Source organism: Teleopsis dalmanni, chromosome 1 (assembly GCF_002237135.1).
Source record: "Teleopsis dalmanni isolate 2A chromosome 1, ASM223713v2, whole genome shotgun sequence".
Taxonomy (NCBI): Eukaryota; Metazoa; Arthropoda; class Insecta; order Diptera; family Diopsidae; genus Teleopsis; species Teleopsis dalmanni.
This window is the reverse complement of record NC_051846.1, coordinates 154,713,990-154,738,286: the sequence shown is the minus strand read 5'-3', so window position 1 is coordinate 154,738,286 and position 24,297 is coordinate 154,713,990. Positions and strand designations below refer to the sequence as shown.

At 34.7% G+C, this 24,297-nt stretch overlaps 1 protein-coding gene across 1 annotated transcript; it reads left to right on the top strand.

The window, feature by feature from the left end:
* Positions 1 to 2,092: 2,092 nt before the first annotated feature.
* LOC119666489 (cytosolic purine 5'-nucleotidase-like) lies at positions 2,093 to 5,539 on the top strand. Its single transcript, XM_038075768.1, has 4 exons — positions 2,093 to 2,169; positions 5,027 to 5,240; positions 5,307 to 5,453; positions 5,509 to 5,539. The coding sequence occupies exons 1-4, from the start codon at positions 2,151 to 2,153 to the stop codon at positions 5,537 to 5,539; spliced, it is 411 nt and encodes a 136-aa protein (XP_037931696.1). The 5' UTR covers positions 2,093 to 2,150.
* The last annotated feature ends 18,758 nt before the right edge of the window (positions 5,540 to 24,297 follow it).

Here is a 24,297-nt window from a genome sequence, read left to right as displayed (position 1 = left end):
TTAATAGAGAGAGTTAATAGAGAGTAGAAGTGCTCAAGTGCACTGACTCAACTAGCCTCAACATAATATAATATAATAATAATAGTAATAATAAATATTTACCGACGAATTCGCTAGATTAGGTATTAACTATCCCTTGGAATTAAACAGAAGCGATATTAACATACCCATAGCTTTCTGTAAATTATTATTGAAGAAAAGTATTATAAAAGTATAGGTACTGACTAAACGAAGGTTCAAGTTTATTGTCTAGAGGAAAGTGTCCTAAACTTAATAGGTAAAAAACAAGAGAACTGGTACGACATTCACCCCCACAGTTCCAGTGGCGTTTGTTTGTGGGGACTTGTAAACTTTCTTCCTTCTGCTATAATTCTACTAACAAAATTGTTAGGATGATATTGCATAGGTTTTTTGTGTTTTCTGGCTTGGCTTTTTATAACATCCTTCACTACTGGGATGTTGAGATCGCGGTGTATACAATCATTTGTCATATAGCTAGGAGTATTTGAGATTATTCTAGTAGACTTAATGCTATTTTTTTACAACTCTGAAAGAAAAAATTACGGCTAAGGTACAATATGAAAAAATAAGTAAATATAAATTATCTCAGAGTTATCAATAACTGCACGGGGCGGTACGCAGATCTTAGTTCAATCATTGAATAATCACGAAGATTATCAGTAATACTCATATAAGTCAGTGAGATGGGCGGGATTCTGCAGACTCCCCACAGCTATCATAGAGTAAAAGTGCCCAGTTGCATTAACTCGGAAATGGCTTAACATAATAATAATAATATAAAAAGTATTTAGGTATGTAAGTGTTATGGTATTTTATATTTCACAACAAAAGTTATCTCTTTCAGTGAATGATGTTTACATAGATAAGTGCATATGACTTTAATTAACCTAATAGCTTATTCCTTCTACGTTACTCATGTCATGAGTTCTTTACACTCGTCGTATTAAAAAACAATCACTTCTAAAACATCAATTAAAAGTCTCCATACAATTTAATTTGCCATTTAAATCCCTAAAGTAAGCACTTCTACTTGTCTGCAATCATTCCATAATTTTGTGCTGAAAAACCAATAAACTTCATAACTTTCTGATGAAATAACTTTGTTGCAGTTTTGGCTTAACAATTTAGCAAACTTCTCATCAATTTTTCTGTGAAAATTTTCTAAAATAGTTCACAACATTTAATGTTTTTGCAATAAACTTTACTGATAACCTTTTAGCATTTGCAATATTATAAATAGCAAATGGTAAACAAATATTAATCCTCTCCTGCCGACCAACCTCCAACGCATAACTTGCTCGGCATTTTCGAAGCATGTGCTCCAACAACAGCCGCTTATAAGCTGCCAGGACATCACAGCACAACACAGCACACCACAGCTCACCACAACAAAGTAAGGAGAGTTTATGTTTTCCAATCTGGCGTCGATAGCATCAATTTTGTTTACAAAATTTGAACACAATTTACTTGTAAAATCTCGAAATAGACGCCGTTTTGATTTAAATTTAAACTGATTAAACTGGAACTCTCCCACACCCATGCTAAGTGAACCCAACTCTGGGCAGACTGGCTTTTAATCTGTTATTGGCAACAAGTAAACAAACAAAGTGCTCCATCCAAAATAGCGCATCTGCTTCAGAAAATATGTGGAAAATCTAAAAATATTTTAAAAATTTAATTGCGCTTTAATAAATATAAATTTTTGCGAACAAAAATATCAAAATATCGTATATTAATTCTATTTTACGTTTTAAGCTAAGCGTCTGCATATGACGTCATGTTTTTGTACTAATTAGACTCATCCTTATTAGGAGCAGAATCCTTATGAAATCGTAATATTAATTATGTTTGGCATGTTTGGTAAGCGTGTAGGTTGCTTGGCTACATCCTACCTAGGCGTTTCTATTTTCGTGTGCGTGCAGTGATTCAGAAAGGATCAGTGAAAGGATAATTGAAATTTATGTTAATACGCACAACAAATGTCCAAATAATTTATTTTATTCAATAATTACAGATGTTTTTGATTGCAATTGTTTTTAATGAATTTATTTTTTTATTTTCCTTCTCGTTACAGAATTTTCGTTAACAGATCATTGCATTTGGAAAATATTAAGTTCTATGGATTCGATATGGATTACACACTGGCAGGTAAGACTATACAAATATTAATATTTGTACATAAAGAATGAAAGCTGTAGTCAAAAAAAGAGCATATCTCTTTAATCGCACAATATTATTAGTCCCCAGTATTCATGCCCACACAAAGTATCTTGTTTTAAACGAACAGTTCTCTTCACTGTATAGAACACTCTACTAGACAGATTGCAGGTTTAGTTTTTTACAGACAGTTGCAGCTCGGAATAAGGTAAGCCTTTACTGGGTTCCGGGCCACAGAGAAGTTTTGGGAAATGAAAAAGCTGATGAGCTAGCCAGAACTGCATCAAAAACTGCTTTTATAGGCCCTCAACCCTTTTGTGGAATAAACTGGGCCAATACAAAACAGATTATCAATGAAATGGAAAATCATATGCGGCTGGAGTACTGGGTAAACTTTCCAGGACTCAGACAAAGCAAAGCACTGATAACACCGTACTCCTACAAAGACATTCTTAAATTCTCAAAATGTAATTTAAGGTTGATAACAGGTTTCATTACAGGTCATTATGGTTTGAAATATCACCTTCATAAACTACAATTATGTGCTAACTCGGAATGCAGATTATGCCTCGAAGATGAGGAAACGACCATGCACATTCTTTGTGACTGTCCAGCTTTAATAACGCACAGAAGAAACCCAGACCAGATTAAGAAATCTTCTCTAGATTTAGTTCTAGACTTTATTCACAAAGCTTTAAGGAGCTTTGTTTAATCAATAGTGAAACTGGTACAATAGGTCTCTTCTGGCCGCAGTACCGGCTGTTGGGCAATTTTCACGTCTACTCTCTTAATAATTAATAGAGACAGTATGTTCTTTGAAACTAAAAGTTCTCTTCAATAGAGAGATTTAATTTATTATACAAAGTATATTCTTTTAAACGATGAGAATTTGTTATACAAAATATATTATTTTGCCCAGAAAGCTCTCTTCACATTACAGTTTTCTCCAGATTAGTAGTTTAATTTTTTAGAGAGAGTATGTTCTTTTAAACGGAAAGTTCTCTTCCATGGAGAGATCATGAATTTAATTTATTATACAAGGTATGTTCGTTTAAATGAGAAATTTTTTTCAATGGAAGGATTACTTATTGAATTCATTATATAAAATATATTCTTTTAAACGGAAAATTCTTTCCAAAAACTTTATGCGTCGAGTCATGACAATGAAGTTAATATGGACACACATATTTCGGCTATGATTACACTGTCGAAAGAGATTTTTTTAAATAAAAGTGCTGCAAAACAGCCAAAGCTAATACCAATTTTTTAATAAAAGTACTGAAAAACAAACAAAAATAGTTTCATCAACTGGAAAGTAAATAACTTCTATGTTCTGCGATAAACATTAACAAATTATATCGAAAAATAAATTTAAAAGTAACCATAAATTCAATTTCTTCTACTATAATTTATCACTGACTTATCTTCTTTTTTTCTTCTTATCAACTGATTTATAAAGTGGTTTCAAGCTTCATTTCTTTGTATTTTTTAAAAATCATATTTCACGATTTGTATAAAGTACAGAACCATCTTTCACTCTTCACACCCATTCAAATTGCTGTTTCGTTTAACACCTATTAGAATCAAAAGTTTTCTAGTATTCTAAAAAGCCGGATTTGGTTCTAAAACAAAGCATCATACAAATTCTGAACGTATGACAAATATTAGATATAGCCTGAAAGTTCAATGTTTGTCTTTGATTTAGTGATTGAATTAAAGCGACCAATGATGTGAGAAGTAAAAGTGGCCAAATAACATCAAACGTATTCAAAGCTGAACTCGTACTAGTTTAGCCTATGATTATATCCTTCAATCAATTTATTTAATAAGTACATCACTTAGCTTTTTTTTTGAAAATTGTTATATATCTGTTGTTGGGAGAAAGTTTTATATATAATGTGTGTGTGTGTGTGCTGTATGATTGACAGACACTATCATTTTGGACATTGGATCCCAGACGCTTATTGTATTGGTAGATATGTTAAAAAAAAATGATAGTAATAGAAAACAATCTACTAACCTATTAAATATGACTAAGGCAAACTTTAAGATATACAAACTACCCAGGCAAACGAAACTTTAAGTTTATTAACTTATTAGGTTGGTTCTCTTTCACTTGAATCGGGCATGATTCGCTTTCTTAAAGTTACTCACTCGACGTTCGCTCGCTAGGTGTTTGGAACTTCTACCTTTAAAGTGGTTCTTCAAATCTGGCATACGGACGGAATATTATCCGTAGTATTACAATAAGACATTATTTGTGCTTACCATAAGTGAGGTTTGGTGCACAAGGCTGACACAACTACCTAACCCAACCTAGTAATAAACAGACTCCAATAATATTTTCCTTAATATTGTGTTATAAGGACAAATCAAAAGAAACAGAAATATTAGTTTCAATGCGATACTACATAATAAATTAATTAATTCGTTATTTACTATAATGTGTAACTAATTTAATTAGTTGCCAGATGATATGAAATACATACCAAATCACTATCAAAGTACTAATTGCATAGATTTTTTCCCTATTAGATTTTAGATCCCCATTTTTCACTATTCTAGTAATGTTTAAATGAGAATCTATGCTTAATGTTGCTTTAAAATTTTATCTCTCATTGACTGGTAAAGATTATTTTATTCATAATGTTAACTTTCACTGATTTAATTTTCTCCCCTCCATTTTTTCCTGTATACCTAGATATCTTTCAGGAAGCATAGCAATGCAGCTAAATTGCATAGTTTTTTCCTACAATTTTCTAATCTTTATGCACACCTTAAGCTAGAACCTTGCAAATTTATGAATTTGATTTTTTTTTCGTCTTTTTTTTTTTCTTGATTTGATTAGAATACAAATCGCCACAATATGAACAACTCGGTTTCGACCTTGTCAAGGAGCGACTTGTTAGCATGGGTTACCCTAAGGAAATACTACAATTTGAATATGACCCTTCGTTTCCTGTACGTGGTCTCTGGTTTGATACACTTTATGGCAATTTATTGAAGGTAGACGCATATGGAAACATATTGGTTTGTGTGCATGGATTTGAGTTTTTGAAGCAGTAAGTATGGATAAATTTGTCGCTTTTCTATGAATTTCATTAATACACTTTTACGTTTTCTTACAGCCACCAGGTTTATGAATTGTATCCAAATAAATTCTTGAAATTGGATGAATCACGCGTTTATGTATTGAATACACTATTCAATTTGCCGGAGACTTATTTATTAGCTTGCCTAGTAGACTTCTTTACAAATAGTTCAGTTTATGAGAGGTAAGTAATAAATATATATATATATATATATATATAAATCATTGTATAATTTAAGTAACTTCAAAGGAATTTCGTTGATATCGTAAAGAATAATTTTATTTCATTTTTCATAATGGATTGTAATCATCCTTTGTACTCGTATACCTTCTTCGTATCCGTAGTAAAGAATATACAATTTTCCACTTCGTTTGTGCACTAATGTAAGCTTGATTAAAAGGACACTCAGTGTTTTTCTTAATATCCAATTCAATTACATTTAATTGTGTTGCACTTAATGCTCTATTAACTCTTCATTTCTTCATTAAATTTTAAGTTAATTGATTTCTTCTTATTAAAATAGTGCAACAGTGCGTACAAGCAGCATTCAGTTAATTGAATTATTTGTATTGGGCTTCATTAATTAATTATTTTGTTGAAAGTATTATTATTGGAACACAGACTGTTAATATTAAATAATAAAAATAAATTAAATTTGCGTAATTAGTTTGGAAATAAATAGTTATTCTTTCAATTTTGTTTCGATAAAGTATTATTGCTGAACAAGTTAACACACAATCGGTTTGGCTAAAACAATGTATCTGATCAGATACGTTTATACAGATATACAGATATCTTTACAACAGCAGAATTTTCATAGTTTATGTGACATATTTGACTGTATGCCCAGTGTCTTCTCAAATTATTCTGCTTCGTACAATCAATAGAAGAATTTGTTGGCATTTCTTCCCAGCAACACATTTAACGAGGTCGCAAATAGTACCTAGAATAAAAATAAAGAAAACCTGCAAGACAAAGCAACAGAACATCCCAATATAGTGTATGCTGCTCCAGTATAAACGATAGAAACCCTGCTAGACAATGCAATAGAACATCCCAATATAGTTTATGCTACTCCATAACGCAAAGGTAAAGACCTTTGAGAGGCATAGAGTAAGAGACTAACAAATTTCACTCTTAACAAAATTTAGTACTGCATACTACTGATCCCGTTTGCTATTGTTTATTACGTGTGACCATCTACATACGGAATTTAACATGCCTCTAGTAAAAAAGCTAGCTACTGTTGAAATAATATATTTCTCGTGCCACATAGATGGACATCCAAATGGCATCAACGAGAAGAGATATGGTAGCTGTACTATCTCATGTTTTTCATTTTTTAGATATCGTACGTTAAATCAATTTCTTTTCCTGAAACTTAAGTATTATTATCCAGAAGTGAACAAAATAAATGGGAATTTATACAAACCTCGAATGCTTCTATTGGTACTCTGATGGTACAGAACTTGAAGGCTGTCTTACTAGTGTCACTCTTTTGTTATTTTTACTTTTATTTATTGCTTTATTGTTACTTCTATTATCATTGCTCTTATGCATCTTTTCATGCTCTCATGAGTGTTGCTCTCGGAGTGCATTAATATAAGAAATATAATAAAGAAATGAAAGTCAGTTTTGACGAGACACTCTTAATCAAACGGACGTGTTTTATTTAAACTCGGTGTCTGACAAATTCAGAAGTGGGATTTAAAATAAAGAGTGCAAATAATAATTTATTGGTAATAAGTGTAAACAGTTATTAATAAAAATAATGGATTCGAACACAATGGGAAATGCAATTGACTTGGATGATTTTCCTTCGGTAAAGGAAAGTAATGTGAAAACGCAATTGCATGAATATAATGATCAGGAGAAACAAAGTGTCGCCGATGTTAATACGGCAAACGAAAACACCACCGTTTTGGAATTGAAAGCCGAAGTATTGCGTCTCCAGCGGACATTGGAGTCATTAATACAGCCTATCAATGCGGTGGCGACGTCGATGCCGGAATTAAATGCGAATAAGTATTTTGTGCCGAATACTAATCTACATGCAACAAGTCAAACTACAACTACAACAAATACAGTGAGTGTTTCTTTGCCTTCGATGACTGTACCGAACCAATACATGAACAAATATTCGTGTGCATCAACAAGTACAGTGTGGCCTCTGCCAGCGTCACATGTAATGAATATGCCTTATGCGTCTACGTTGGCGCCAGTAATCTTTTCAACCCCTGAGTGTGTGCAAAAGTCGCCGTTGATCGCGCCGAACATAGCTGTAGCTGCTACGTCAGCAGAATACGCACCGTACATGCAGAACAGACAAGATCAAACCAATGTGCGTATGCAGTATGAAACAAATATGAATACGAATGTTGCTATGGCAATGCAGAGTGCGAGTAACTACTGTAATATAAGAGATATTATAGATGCTTTGCCGTCATTCGACAACAACAGTGATGACGTCACATCAGTGCAGTTTGTTCAAAGTGTTGAGCAATTAAAGAATGCATACCAGTGGAATGACCATATTGTTCTATTTGCTATAAGAAGTAAATTGAGAGGTGCCGCAAAATTGTGGATTGATTCGCAACCAGTATTTCGTAGCTGGGGTGAATTTGTGATCGCATTCTTAAATGATTTTCCGTGTGTTTTGAATGCTGCTGATATTCATATGCAGTTAATGAGCAATCAGCAGAGAAAAAATGAAAGCGTTGTTGAGTACTATTATCGAATGTTAGCTATTGGACGCCGTGGACAACTCGAAGACCAAGTGGTCATAAGATATGTAACCATCGGGCTGTATGACGACGGGTTGCGGAAGACATTATCTGCTATGCAATTTAAAAATTGCTCAGATTTTGTGCGGTCGTTACAGAACAGTAATGTAAGCGTACGAAGACCAGTAGTACGTTACAATGATAATCAATATATGCCGAATAAAAATAACAGTGACTCCAGTGTAACTCGTGTGGTAAAAACGGGACCGGTTTGTTATAATTGTCGGGAGTATGGGCACATTTCGAAAAATTGTCCAAAACCGCAACGAAAGCCGCGTTGTTCAATGTGTTCAGGAAACCATGACACAAAAACGTGTAATAAACGAAATCCAGTAAATGCGATTGAAAAACCTGGTGTTATAATTAAACAAATATGTATAAACAATATCTTATGTAACGCTTTGATCGATTCAGGCAGTGGTGTGTCAATAATTAAGCGTAATATAGCCATTATATTGAAATGTAAACTAATAAAATGTGTGAAAACTTTGAACGGTTTTGCAGGCGGTGAATATGTGTGTTCCGAAAAGACAGATAAGTTGTCAATAACTATTGATGAACAAAAGTACAAGTGCGAAATGCTAGTGGTCGAAGATGATACCATGGCATATGACGTTATTATCGGTATTGACTTATTGTCCAAATGTCGCGTTGTGATTGAAAATGGAAACTGTCAAGTGTTTGCGATAACACCTGAAAATTTTAAGTGCAACGAGAATTTATCGGTAAACGAACAAAATGAGTTGCGTAATTTATTAAATAACTATTATGATTGTTTTGGCGAAAATCTAAATGAACTTGGTAAGGCGAAAACAACGAAAATGGAGATTGCGGTTACATCTCCAACGCCGATAACAAAAAAACCTTACAGCATACCAATTCCTAAACAACGTGTCGTGGAACGAATTGTTGACGAATTATTAGAGTTAAACATTATTCGAACATCAACTTCAGAATACTCGTCTCCTATTGTTCTTGTACCGAAATCGAATGGTGAAGATCGTTTATGCATCGACTACAGGGCATTAAATGCTGTAACGGAAAAACAGCCATGGTCAATGCCTACAGTAGATGGTGTTCTATCAACTCTTGCGGGAAAAAGATTTTTCACAACTTTAGATATGATGTCAGGCTATTATCAGATTGAAATTGCTGAATCGTCGAAAAAGCTGACAGCGTTCGTCACTCATAATGGTCACTATGAGTTTAACCGAATGCCATTTGGCCTCAAAAATGCTCCGTGCGTATTTCAAAAGATGATGATGAAACTTATGGAACCGCTGAGAGGTAAGGTGGTTAGTTATGTTGATGAAGTCATTGTGGCATCTGAAACAGCACAAGAAGGGCTTGAGAATTTAGAAGAATTTTTGAAAATTATTCGTAATGAAGGATTGACCTTACGCCTATCGAAATGTTATTTTATGAAAGGCAGTGTATCGTTTTTAGGTCATGAAGTCGACGAGAATGGTATAAAACCTGGTATAACGAAAACCATTGCGATAAAACAATTTCCTATACCAACAAATGTAACAGAAGTCAGACGTTTCTTGGGACTTACAGGTTACTTCAGGAAATTTGTTCAGAATTATGCACAAATTGCTCATCCGTTAACACAGTTAACGAGAAAGAATATTGCTTTTAAATGGTCATTGGAATGTGAAAATGCTTTCCTCAAACTAATTGAATTGTTAGCTAATGAGCCGCTTTTGGGAATATATGACATTAATAAAGAACAAGAAATTTATACTGACGCAAGCAGTATTGGACTTGCAGCGATATTAATGCAACGTGAAGATAACGGAATATCAAAGCCCATAGCATATTTTAGTCGATTATGTACAGATGTTGAAAGTAAATATCATGGATATGAATTAGAAGTTTTAGCGGTAGTTGAAGCATGTCAACGTTTTCGAATGTATATTTTGGGCAAACATTTTAAAATCTTTACGGATTGTTCAGCTATTTCCAGTATTAAAACAGTAACACCAATGATTCCACGAGTCGCAAGATGGCTGTTAAAATTGCTCGAATATGATTATACGTCAAGTCATCGCCCAGGTAATTTAATGGCTCACGTTGACGCAATGAGTCGAGCTCCTGTTGAACCGTCATGCGAAGTTGATGATGTATCTGCAAATTTAATGATGATTGACATTTCGAATGAGGATTGGATTTTGACAATGCAACAGCAAGATGCAAATTTACAACAGATCATTGATATTTTAAAAGGACGTGTCGATTCAACACAGCGAGAGCAGCATGAGAAGGAATTCATTTTAAAGGGAAATCGGCTCTATAGAAGACATCATGATGGGAAAGAGTTAATGGTCATACCAAAAGGAATACGATGGAGAATTGTGAAACTTTGTCATGATGATGCTGGTCATCCAGGTGTGGATGGCACAATAAAACGTATTAAACAACATTTTTGGTTTCCTCGATGTCGAAATTTTGTTAAGGGGTACATCAAATCATGCATTGAATGTTGTTATAATCGAAGTACAGCAAAGACAGAATGTCAACTATATGGTATGGAGATACCGAGGGTGCCGTTCGAGGTAATACATATGGACCATCTAGGACCTTTTATTAGAAGCTGCAGTGGTAATGAATATATCATAGTGATCGTGGATGCACTAACTAGATATGTTGTAACTGTCGCTGTTAAATCAACGAAAACCAAACCTGTATTAGAAACACTTAATCAACTAACATTGTATTTTGGTCTTCCCAGTAAAATCGTTACTGATAGAGGTACAGCTTTTACATCTTCAGCGTTCGAAGCTTATTGTAATAGTAACAATATTCAGCATATTAAAGTTGCCGTACGCACACCACGAGCTAATGGTATTGCTGAACGTGTGAATCAATCAATTCTCTCTTATTTAAAGACGTCATCAGATACAAAAGATTGGGACACAAAACTTCGTTGCTTACAATGGAAGATAAATACAACAATAAATTCAACAACAAAATATTCACCCATTGAACTAATTTACGATTTTCCGTTAAAAGACATTAGTGGAAATAAACTGTTGGCTGCTGTAACAGAAGAAAATATCAATATCGATGGTCACGAATTAAGCGCGCGTCGTGAGGATGCTAAAAAGAACATTAAGGCTGCACGTGAGGTTTGGAAAGCTAGATTCGATGCTAAATATAAAACTCCGCAACCGTATAAAGAAGGTGATCTTGTGCTTATTGAAGCAACGCTTCCAAGCACAGGCGAATCAAGAAAACTTGGCATTAAATATCGCGGGCCATATGAAGTGAAGAAAATTCTGCGATTTGATAGGTATGTCATTGGAGACATGGTGGGTGAACAAAGAAAACAACGCCGGTATAGCACAGTCGTTAGCAGTGATAAACTGAAACCATGGTGTTCATTATTTCCTACAGTCGACGATGACTACGATGAAGATAACGATATTAACATATAGTAAATTTGAAACTCGAGGACGAGTTAATATCAGGATGGTCGAACTGTCACTCTTTTGTTATTTTACTTTTATTTATTGCTTTATTGTTACTTCTATTATCATTCTCTTATGCATCTTTTCATGCTCTCATGAGTGTTACGCTCTCGGAGTGCATTAATGTAAGAAATATAATAAAGAAATGAAAGTTTAGTTTTGACTGGACACTCTTAACCAAACGGACGTGTTTTATTTAAACTCGGTGTCTGACAATTGTAATAAGTTTAAGTGAAATAATAAACTTTATTTCCTACATACATGTAAGACATTAAATTAACATTAAACTTGGGACCACAAATGGGGACTCAACCGGGATTATTAACTTTTATGTGAGCTACATGTATGTAGGATCTCATTAGTCAAATAGTATCTTATTAAACATAAACCCTTTCACTACTACTAAATTATAAACATACAGGGCAACTCTGATGCGTGTTTTTTAGCGTCGAACACATTTGATGAGTCAGTCGTTAAAAGTAGATAGAAAGAAGAAGTAGTGCTGCGGGTCGGAATAAACAAAATAAAATCAACTACATATATTATATTAATATATAAAACTTAATATTACACATGTTAGATGTAATCATAACAATGCAATTTAGTATAAAAGTGAAACATTGCATTTATTATTATTAAAGAATTGTAAAATCGAAAGTTATTAAATATTTTATTAAATAAAATCAACTACATGTATATAATTGATCACAATATTAAAAATAATAAAATGTAATATTTGTAAACGTATGTATAAATGTTTATTTCGAGTGCGTTAATAACAGCAAAGTGTGGTTAAAACCCCAGCGAAGAAATTCTGGAAAATTAAGGGAATTGTGAAGCTCGATAACGAGACGCAAACAAGAAAAAGAAAAAAGCAGCAAAGCGATAAAAAAGCAGAATGTTGGCAGCAGAGAAAAAAAAACAATAAGCAACGAAGCAGTGATCAAGCAAGTCATCGAAGTGCCAGCAAAATTCTGATTTCACCACCAAGTGAAATACAGTAAAAAGAGGAGTTGGGATGTAAAAACAAATAAGTTAAATAATTTATATTTAGTTTTTCATATTCTGAACGTAAATTTTTTTATATCATATATTGCATTTATCATATATTCTTTTGTATCATATGTTGTATTTATCATTTATTTATATTTCGTTATATTTAAAATACTAAATATTGCACAAAATGGACGCCAACACTTTGCAGGGAATGACCGTCGACGCGCTAAAGGATAGGTTTAAAGAAACAGATCTGTCAGTCGTAGGTAGAAAGACGGAATTACTAAATAGGTTGTCAGAGCATCTGGGTACTGCTAAATATAGTGATTACATGGATTTATACATAATTTAGGTGACGAAAATGCAGATTGTAAGAGCGACATTATTGATTGCATATTCCCATCATTGACTTTAGCCACATCTAAACAGTCAGACTGCTTCAATATGAAACCTCATATTTGTGAGATAATAATATGTATGCATGCTACTCTGCTATGTTAGTGCTTACACGCGCACTAATAGGATTATGTAATTGCTAACTTTAAGGTAGAGTAAGAACCGGAGTTCGTATTTGCGTACCCATGACCGGCTCTTTTCGGCTTATTTTGCTCACAGCTCATGAGCACGCAAGAAGCTCCTTTCATACGCTGGCTCACGCTCACGAGCGAGCTTCACAGTTTTACATGAATGTAATAAAACAATTTGCTTACAATGCGAAAAACAATTAAGTGCATCAAAAATATCTAATGTTAAATGGCATTAAAGGCATGCCCATAAAAAAAAAACATAGGTGAAAAACCAAGTGTAAGTCAAGAGGAAAATTGTGAACCAGCTAATAAAAAAAATGCAATTCATTAATTTGTAAAACTTGATATTGGTAAGGATATTTTTTTGAAGTGTTTTAAAGTGTGGTTTCCAAAAACTTGCCTTTTTCGACAATGAAGATTTTTTAAGTCAATAAAGCCAAGAAAGTTTGGCGCAAATTTAAATTCAAGAAATATTGTGTCATTGCTTGATAATTCTTGCATAAAAATATAAGAGATTATTAAGGTGAGATGTTATCACTTAAATTCGACATTGCAACCCGGATGGATAAAAGAATTCTTAGAATAAATATTCAGTATATAAAGGACTCCAAAATATATATCAACACTATAGATATGCCTTATATATGCTGTAGTGTATTCTAGTAAGTTATGTTAAATAAGTTATGTTAAATAAGTTATGTTAAATAAGTTATGTTAAATAAGTCATGTTAAATAAGTTATGTTAAGATCAATTCATGTTAAATAAGTTAGGTTAAAAAGTTCTATTAAGGAAGTTATATTAAGCAAAATAATTCCATTATAATGGGACTAAAAGTTCTAAAAAAAATGTATTTAAACAAAAGAAATTTCAATAAAAATCATCAGTTGAAATACAACAATTGTGTTTAACTGACAGCAATATTTTGCTCTATTAGCGAAAATTGCTGAAAGCAAAATATCTTGCTCCATAACGAGAATTCTGCAACTACAAGAATGTCTTGCTCAATAGCAAGAATTTTAATTTGGATATTCTGCTTCCTTAGCGGGAATTCTAATTCATTTATAAAATAAAATTGATAATATTGTAATGCCATTTATATGCCTTATATGTAAAAAAAACTATTGCCAGTGAGCTAGTTTTTGAGATGAGAAGAATGTTCGAGCACTTTTCGATAAAATGTGGATTAAATTTAGCAAGTCATAACATTGAATCCAAGCCTTTATTTGCATTGGCAGTTGAAAGCATGGAATCATGTTGTTTTTGCTTTTTTTGTTTCTATTTCTTTTTTGTGATATTGTGATCGCCGCACTGGTAGGCAGTTTCGTTTTTGGTAATCAAAATATTATCATTGAATCATTGAATCATTGAATCATATCATCATTGCATCATTGAATTATTAAATAAAAGTAAATCGACTTTTAATTAACAAACGTGTCTTATAAGTTATTAGATCAATGGAGGAACTGTATGGCAATTCAACGTTAATCTTTCTTGAATAACTTGTGTGACTTACAAGAAGTGCGCAATCCGTCAGCAATACATCTACATAGTTTGGTAGATAATGCCTCTGCAATTTATAGTTCTTTTCGTTTGCTTGGCAGCACAGATGACATTTGGAACGCTTTTCTGATCCACTTGATCACTAAAAAAGTTGATGTCGAAACAAAATTAAAATGATGAACTTAACATGTTTACCAAATTAGAACGATTTTTGTAATGTTTTGGAACGAAGGTGTCAATTTTTAGAATCAGTAAGCCCCGAATACAGTAGCGAATACAAAACAAAAAAGGCAAAAAGGTTACGTTACCCTCCAAAATAACCGTTCGTTTCACACACGCATCCGAGATAAAAATTGTGTATCATGTAAGAGCGGCGACCATTGGCTAAGTGGTTGCAAGCGATTTATTGAAATGGATGTGTCGCGAAAATTTGACACTGTTACAAAACTGGGTATTTGTATAAACTGTTTATTAGAACGACACATCGTGGCTAAATGTCGATCGAAATATTCTTGCAAAATATGCAACAAATTGCATCACACACTTTTACATTGCTCAGATACCTATAGACAAAACATGATGACTTCCACGTCCATTGGCTTTGAATCAGCATCAATCAATGCACATATTAAAACTGTAGCATACAAGGTCATTTTGGCAGAAACAATTATTCTGGTGAGAGACTCGTTGGGTGTATTTAAAGTAGGAAGAGCATTGCTAGATTTATGTTCACAGGTCAACTTAATGACTGAATCCTTCGTTAATATGCTGAGCCTACAGAAGAAAAAGACATCAGTAAAGGGCGTCGGTATTGGGTGTACGTCTTCGAAATTAAAGTATGAGACGCAATAATTCGATCGCGATTTAATGATTCAGAATTTGAGTTGAACTTTCTTGTTTCAAATCACCTGTATGGGTATCAGCCTGAGTCAGCATTAGATATTTGATCTTGGCAAATACCATCAAAAATCAATTTAGCTGACGAGTACTTTCATAAATCTCAATCCATTGACATGTTAATAGGAGCTGATTGCGTCTTCCAAATGTTGCGTAGTGGGCAATTAAGATTGGACCGTAATTTACCAATGTTAAAGGAAACAGTTTTAGGTTGGATAGTGTCACGACGGTACATATCAGCAATGAGTCATATCATATAATCAAAGTGGACACTGATATCAAATTAATCAATAAAAATTTAGAGTATCTGTGGCTATTACAAGACACAGCCAATATACGTAAGAAGTGGAAAGAAGAAGAGCAATTATGTAAAGATGCATTTGGAAAAACTACTACCACTTTACCAGATGGTCGAATTGAGGTTCAATTACCGTTTAAAGAATCGCCTTTATTACTCGGAGACTCGTTCAATGTAGCATTAAAACGTATTTATTCGTTAGAAAAACGTTTAGCCCACAATTCTGATTTAAAGTATCAATACACAAACTTTATCAAGGAGTATGAGCAGTTGCATCATATGACCAAGTAGCAAACCAAGTAGCATAACCACGAAACTACGAGTGGTATTTGATGCATCATCAAGTACAACGAATGAAAAATCATTAACCGATATCCTTCTAACAGCACCAACTATACAATCCGGAATTATATTTGTATGTTATGAAACTGCAAAAATACAGTCGAATCGTCCATCATTCATCACCAATAATAATGAATTGAAAGTTTTAAATTTACATGAACTAGCAATTACTAGCACGCTTGGCATAAAATGGGGTCCAAATCAGAACCAGTTTCTATTATTGTATACTCCAAGCAATACATATACGTCATTAACCAAACGCTCAATTTTGTCGATCCATCGTCTATCTTCGATCCGATGCAATTGATTGCTCCCATAATTATTAAGTCACGAGTGTTATTGCAAGATTTATGAATTATTAAGATAGATTGGGATACAGTCGTTCCGCAACAAATAAGAATTAGATTCGAAAATTTCATCAATGACCTAAATATTTTGAAATTAATCCATATACATCGATATGTATTACAAACAGATATCATCAGCATCATCTATTTTGTGATGCTTCAATTCGAGCATACGGATGATGTTTTTATGTGCGGGTTTGTAATCAATAGAACGTATATTTTTATGCAATTAAAAATACTATTTTAGCGCATAAAATATGTTCTAAAAACTAAAAAATATGCATTTAAACATGCATTTAATAATTATATTATATAATAAGCTTTCTTAATTTATAAATTAATTTTTATTTGGAACTTATTCCAAAACAATTAACAAAAAGATGTTCCTTAACATTTTGGAACAGAAAAGATTGGCGGCGTTCAGTCAAAAATGTTTTATAAATTGAGAAAGAACGCTCTACATCTACGGATGTCAGTGGACAATATTTGAAAAGGGAAAGTTCTTTGGGCGAAAACTGGCTGACGAAATCATCTGCTGTTGTAATATCTTTATTTATGACACAGTTAATTTCTTTTAATATTTTTATACCCCACTTACAAATTTTGTTCCCCACCGTGTTATACATGGATTAGGTGGTAATGATAAGTCTGGGTTTACTTGTTTAAATTTAAGTTGCCGAGAAGGTGCCTACGAATAACAATAATTGCCATTAATCGAAGACTAATATTAACGGATTTTACCTTAACAAAAACCGCTTTTGTGCTTGCAATCAAATGATTGACACTTGTTTTTGAGTAGCTAAATGCTGCTCTACATTAAAAATTTTATCTGCGCTCACTTTGCAATTGCAGACAGTACAAAATAATACTGTGTTGTCTGTACGAAACACATCTTTGTATTCCCGTACCACCCTTAACAAAAATTGTTTCGTTGTCGCATTTTCTTTAGGCATTTTTATAAAACTGATTTTTATGCAATAGCTGATCAACAAAGCTTCAATTAGTTCAATTAGTCGTTACTTTTCTTAAGAACATACGCGTATTTGTTAGGAACCAAATAAACAAAATCAGCTGTTCTAAGAGTAGAGCGAAATTTTCATTTCGTTTCTGTTCGAGTCTTAAGAGTTGCCATTGTATAAACAAATCCGACAATACATTATATGCACATTTAAACAATTTTACAAAAATATGTGCTATAACATGAAATATGGGTTCGTGTTTTCAATGAACAGGGTATGGTCATGCGCAAACCATCAACCTATGCCTTACCAAGGCCATGGTGCGTGGTACTTTATCACACCCTTCTCGAGGTGAACCTGTTTGTAGTTTATAACTTTATTGACTTAACAGAACACTATGGATCTAGAGAGGAAAACTCGATAAAACCCGTAATCTCCGGTGTTATTCGACCTGTGCCGATGAAATGAATGGCACTATGTGTGTCTCTAAACGGAGACCTCCGGATAACTGGCGCCCTCCGGTTGTAACTTAGCCTTATCCGGGTATAGCGGATCTCTGCCCGGATCGACTTTCCTTTCTCCGCACCTCGTGGGTTTAAAATATGAACCAAACAAATAAAAACATACAAAAATCAAGCTCGGTTAAACCAAGCTCTTCTGGAACTGCTAGTTCCAAGGTACCTACCGCAACTTCTAGCGGTAATAACAGGGCACCTCTTAATAAACCTGTAATCTCCACGCGTTCTAACCCCTCTGCATGGTCGGGTCCTCCATCCAGGAGAATTTATAAAGAACGGCGAGCGGAGACTAGACTGCTCGAGAGATATGGCAATGTCTCGGTTACGTCCGAGTCTCTAAAGGCAAGATTAGCCTGGACAAAACGGGTCCTTGATACTTCTAAGGAAGACAAAAAGGAACCTGTATCGAAGCGCCAGCGCTCATTAGATAAGTCAGCTTCGAAGACAGATGCCAAAAAGGTAAAATTTCGTGGCAACGCCACCACTACTAAATCCTTTAGCGACACGCTGAAAGGCTCCATCATAATGGCGGTCATTGATGAAAATGATCCAGATGGCACTATTACTCCTGAAAAATGGGATCAAATTGAGCGAAAGCTCCTTGACTTGTACGTCGAAGTTCTTAAGGAATTTCCAGGTACAATTCCCAAATGTCGCGGCGGTGGATGGTTTCAGGGCCATGTGAAACTAGTCGCCTGCGTTGATCAACGTTCTGTTGATCTTTTTCGCATTGCCATCTCCAGAATGGAAAGTGGGCAATATTAAGCCTGCTTCCATGACCGAAGTGAGTCCGGTTATTCCATCTGAAGACTCACCTGTGTGCATGGACATTTCGGTGTCTGCCCCTTCGCCAGCTCACTCAGTTACATCAGAGGAGAGCATAGGCATGCGCTATCTTTTCGATGAAGACGAATTCCTCATGAGTAATGACTCTGAGGAGGATATTGCTCTTGACGTCACTGTGGTGGAGAGAAATAGATCCACACATACTGAAGATGCGGGTAGAGCAAATTAACCTGCATCATAGCAAGGCTGCATCCGCCAGTCTACTGCAGCGCCTCAGCAACAACGAGGCTGATATGGTCCTGATACAAGAACCATGGATTTATAAGGATCTTGTATGCGGAATCAGGGCTAAAAACTACAACCTATTTTATGCGGTAAATAAGGGTAAGCCTAGGTCCTGCATATTGGTTAACAAAAAATTTAATGCTCTCTTACTTTTGCAATATAGTGATGGTGACTAAACCGCAGTAAGTATCGAGGGCTCCTGGGGCCAAATATGGGCAGTATCTGCATATCTGGCACATGACCATGCCACACTACCATCAAATATCCTGATACAGCTAACAAGCCAGGAGTAGAGCTTCTAATAGGTTGCAATGCCAACGCTCATCATGAGGTTTGGGGCAGCTCAAACACTAATGAAAGAGGTAAGTTACTTTTTGATTTTGTATTTAGTAACAATCTTTTCATCTGCAATGATGGCAATATGCCAACTTTTATTACAAAAAACAGGCAGGAAGTGTTAGATGTCACTCTTGCTACTGCTAAGCTTCACGAATCGGTTAAGAACTGGAAAGTGTACACTCAACACTAGTTCTCAGACCATATGATTCTAGAATTGACCTTAACCTTGGATGAATCGAACATCTACAATCAAAAAACGTTTAGAAATGTTAAAAACACAAACTGGACGAATTATAATGCAGCTAAGTGCTAAGTGAGCTGCTTTTAACCATTTCCTCTGATCCCCCTGGGAACACTTTTGATCTAGACAATCAAGTCCAAGATCTCACCTCAGTGCTCAACGAAGCTTTCAATTATACCTGTCCCCTCACACAACCTAGTAGAACTTGCATTTAGGTCTTTTACAAAAGGAGTGTAGGAGACTCTTCAATAGAGCAAAATTATATAATAATGAGTGATTGGCTGAATTACAAAACCTCTCTGCAAGAATATAAGAAAGATTTACGTAGGTCCAAGAGAGATAGTTGTCAATCGTACTGTCAAGAAATAAATAGCAATTCTGAAACCTCTAGACTGCGTAAAATCTTATCCAAAAATCCATCTGTCCCAGAGTTACTCAAAAAATCTGACGAGACATGGTGCAATAATAGTAGCGAATCATTACAATTACTACTAGATACTCACATTCCGGGATCTTCTACTTCGGTAATTGCATCCACAGAGTGCCTTAATCTCTCACCGGTTAACTCTATTAAAGTAAACCTGCAGATCGTTGAATGGGCTATTTTTAGTTTTAGACCCTACAAATCAGCAGGACCGGATGGTATTCATCCAATTGAGCTCCAGAATTCTTGGGAGTTAATATACAACCGGCTTTTGGCAATTTTTAGACATTGTTTCTTATTTCACTATGTCCCGATTAAATGGAGGGAGGTTAGAGTAGTTTTTATACCCAAAGCAGGAAAAACCTCGCACCATAACCCCAATGAACTCCGTCCAATAAGCCATTTCTTTTTCACGTTGAAGGCTCTTGAAAGAATCATAGACGTAGAAGTAAGGCGTGCTGTAAACCCCAACCAGTGGTCCCCCTCACAGCATGCCTACACTAAGGGAGAATCTACGGAGACAGCTCTCCACTCCCTCACTTATAGAATAGAAAAATCCATTAAATTTAAAGAATTTTGTGTGGTTTTGTAGATATTGAAGGGGCCTTCAACAATACACTCCCGAGTGCAATTGTAAGCGAGAGTTCGCGTCTGGGTGTTGATGATGTGCTCATTGGCTTTATAAATCAGTTGCTAACTAGCAGACTCATTGAAGCAACGATGGGCTCTTCAACGGCACGCAGAAGGGTGAATAGGGGTACCCCCCAAGGAGGAGTACTCTCTCCTCTCCTCTGGAACATAGTGGTGAATGAACTGCTAATAAAACTGAAGGCAGATGGCTGCGAAACTATTGCATATGCGGATGATATTGCGATAACAGTCACCGGAAAATATACTACCATTCTTAGGGATATTCTACAAAATGGTCTTAATATCTTAAACAATTGGACACAAAAATGTGGCCTTGGGGTGAATTCCAATAAAACTGAAATCGTAGTTTTCACAAGAAAACATACGGTCCCAAATCTTTCTCCACCTTCTCTACGAGGTTCTGTGATACATGTGAAGGAGGAAGTCACATTTTTAGGTATAGTTTTCGATAGGAAACTCACTTGGAAGAAAAACACTCTAGAACGCGCAGGAAAAGCCAATATTGCGCTTCTTCTATGTCAGAAAGCTATTGGTAAGAAGTGGGGTCTTCAACCTCGCATCACCCAATGGCTATATATAGCTGTTATTAGGCCCATATTGCTGTATGGTGGACAGCTCTTGATAAATCTTCGTACTGTTCGGTACTTAACAGGATTCAGAGTAGAGCTGAACTCTGTATTAGCGGGGCGCTATGCACCACACCTTCCATTGCACTAGATTTGATGCTTCAGTTACTGCCAATGGATATTATTAGTAAACAAATCGCAGCTTTATCTGCTTTAAGACTAAAAGCTACCTCACAATGGAGAGCCAGTGACTATGGTCATGCCTCCATTCTAAATCTTTTTAATTTTACTCCTAAAAACGTTGATTACATCACACCCACTCTCAACTCTGACAGAAAATTTAATGTCGTGTTTCCATCTAGAGAGGTATGGACGTCAGGTGGTTCACTGACGGATCCAAAACAAGTAGTGGTGTAGATAGTGGAGTTTTCTCAGAGGAATTGAACAAATCTTCCTTCTTTAGGCTTCCAGATCATTGTAGTGTCTTTCAGTCGGAAGTGGTCGCCATCAGGGAAGCTATAGCTTGTTTGAATGTAGATGATATATTTGGCAGGAATATATACATACTATCAGACAGTCAAGCTGCATTAAAGTTCTTGAGTTCGGTCTATTTTACATCTAGGACGGTTCTTGACTGCTACACATCTCTAAACGAAATGTCGACGCAGCTCAATATTTCTCTAATCTGGGTTTGCGGTCATAGGGATATTTTCGGAAATTGCAAAGCAGACGAGTTAGCCAGAAAGGGTGCTTCAGAACTATACTCGAAGCACCTAGACTATCTGGGCATATCGCTAACATCATGTAAATTCTTATTGAGTTCTTTCTGCACTAATACTTTTAAGAAAAGATGGGAAGACTCAACGATATGTAGACATCTGTATGCAATCTCGCCACTTTCCGATAAAAGGAAATCGAAAACTCTAAAAGACAAACTTTTAGAAAATTCAAATATTGAATCAAGTATTACAAAAATAGCTAGCGAAATTGCCATCGTTAATAAAATTAAATTAATAAATAATAAAAACGAAAAGTTAAAACATAGTTCCCCAAACCAACACGAAACAACACAAATCAATACACGCAAAGAAACTAACATGAACACGCTACCGACACCAAGCAATGCAACTTCGGGTCAACTAAAAGGTAAAACAGCTAAATCGTTACGTAGATCTTCAGGTAGATGACTCTGAGGAAACTGAAGAATTGTTAAAAAATAATGATGCAGTACCAAAAATACTGAAACCTCCACCTATATTTATTGATAAGGTACATTGCATCAAGCCTCTAATAGCTGTATTAAACGAACATGCGGCTAATCAATACAACTTAAAAATGCTAAATCCAAGTCAAGTAAGAGTTCAACCTTCTACATCTGACTCTTACGTAAGCATTGTAAAACAGTTGGAACTCAAAAACACTGAATTTTTCACTTACAAACCAAAAACCGAGAGAAGCTTTAGGGTTATATTAAAAAATTTGCATCATTCAACCGATATTGATGTAGTAATGACAAATTTACTGATTAGGATAAGAAACTTCAAAACTGTATCTTTAGGTTTTAAGAAACGATGAAATAATAAAGTCGACTTTTTTTAAAAAACTCTTTAGAGTATTAATAAAATTAATTGGCATACTAATAACTGTGTATGGGTGCGCATTAATATGATATATGCAGGGTTTGAATTGCTGTTGCTAATTGCATTGCTTGCATAATTGCTAATGCATTGCATATGAAAATGAAATAAGAATATGCATTAGCAACAGCAAAAAACGTATACTGGTTTCATTTTGATTGCTTGTTAATAGTCAATTTTACATTTTTAACTATTATGCGTTTGGAATATATGCAACGTGCTTGCTTATGCGTTAGCTGCTTGTGTTTTGCTATTAGCAAATGAGTATGGATTTCTTCTTTTTGTTTTTCATTTAAGGGAATGTGTACGCAGTATTTCTTTGTTAGTGCATTGAATATAGTTGTGCAAAATTGTAAGTAATGTGTGTGCGTACAATTTGTATGCAATTAATACAATTTTATCTGTAATTAGATTATGCCTAAATTTATGTTTTTTTTAATTATTAAATTTATGATATATATGATATATATATATATATATATATATATATATATTATATTATATATAGTAGGCAGTAATTCCATGCAACTCTGCGTTTAACTAAAAGAAGAAGCAACTAGAAAAAGAAGCAGTAGTCAGTAGTTGTCAGGAAGTCGTCGAAGGTTGATGTCGGAAAGTGGTCGTGTTCGTGCTCGCAAGTTTAAAGCTAGAATATATTTTAATAATAATTAAATAACTTTGAATTAACTAATAAATTGTAATAACTTTAAGTGAAATAATAAACTTTATTTCCTACATTTGGGGGCTCAACCAAAGGTGAATAAAAAAGAAACAGTTGCTGAAAAAAATTTTTTGCTGTGTTTAAAGTGGTTTGCAGTTGTTGCAGTAGTTTGGTTAAAGTAAGTTGCAGTTGTTGATGCTTTATACGTTGAACAGTTGAAAGGTCGAAAATTAAACACAAACGGTTGAACATCAGTAGAATTAAATTAGCAGTTAAGCGAGTGACGAAAACGAAACTCGAGGAAATTACATGAGCCACGCAGAAAAACCACTGGAAGGTAACAGAGTGGTAACGAGAGCACAAAGGGAAAAATTACAGATGCCGAAAACGGGAACAGAGAACGTAAGAGAAGTAAAAGAGAAACACAGTGACGTTATAGATAGCAACAGTAAGTTTTCGAGTAACACACTGGCGAACGCAGAAATGGCAAACACGGAATTAAAAGACTTAATAGCACTGCTCACAGTAAAATACTCACAAGAAGCGAATGCAAGAGCAAGTGAAAATGCAGAGCAGATAATTCCATGCTTCACAGGAGAAAAAAATATGTCAGTGTCGAAATGGTTCGAAAATTTTGAATCCATAGCGGAAATGTATGGATGGACGGACACACAAAAGTTGGTATACGCACGCAATAAGATGACAAAAACAGCAAAACTGTTCGAGCAGTCTTTGATGGTCAGCAATTTTTATAATTTTAAAAATCTAATGACAACAGAATTTGAGCACACAGTTT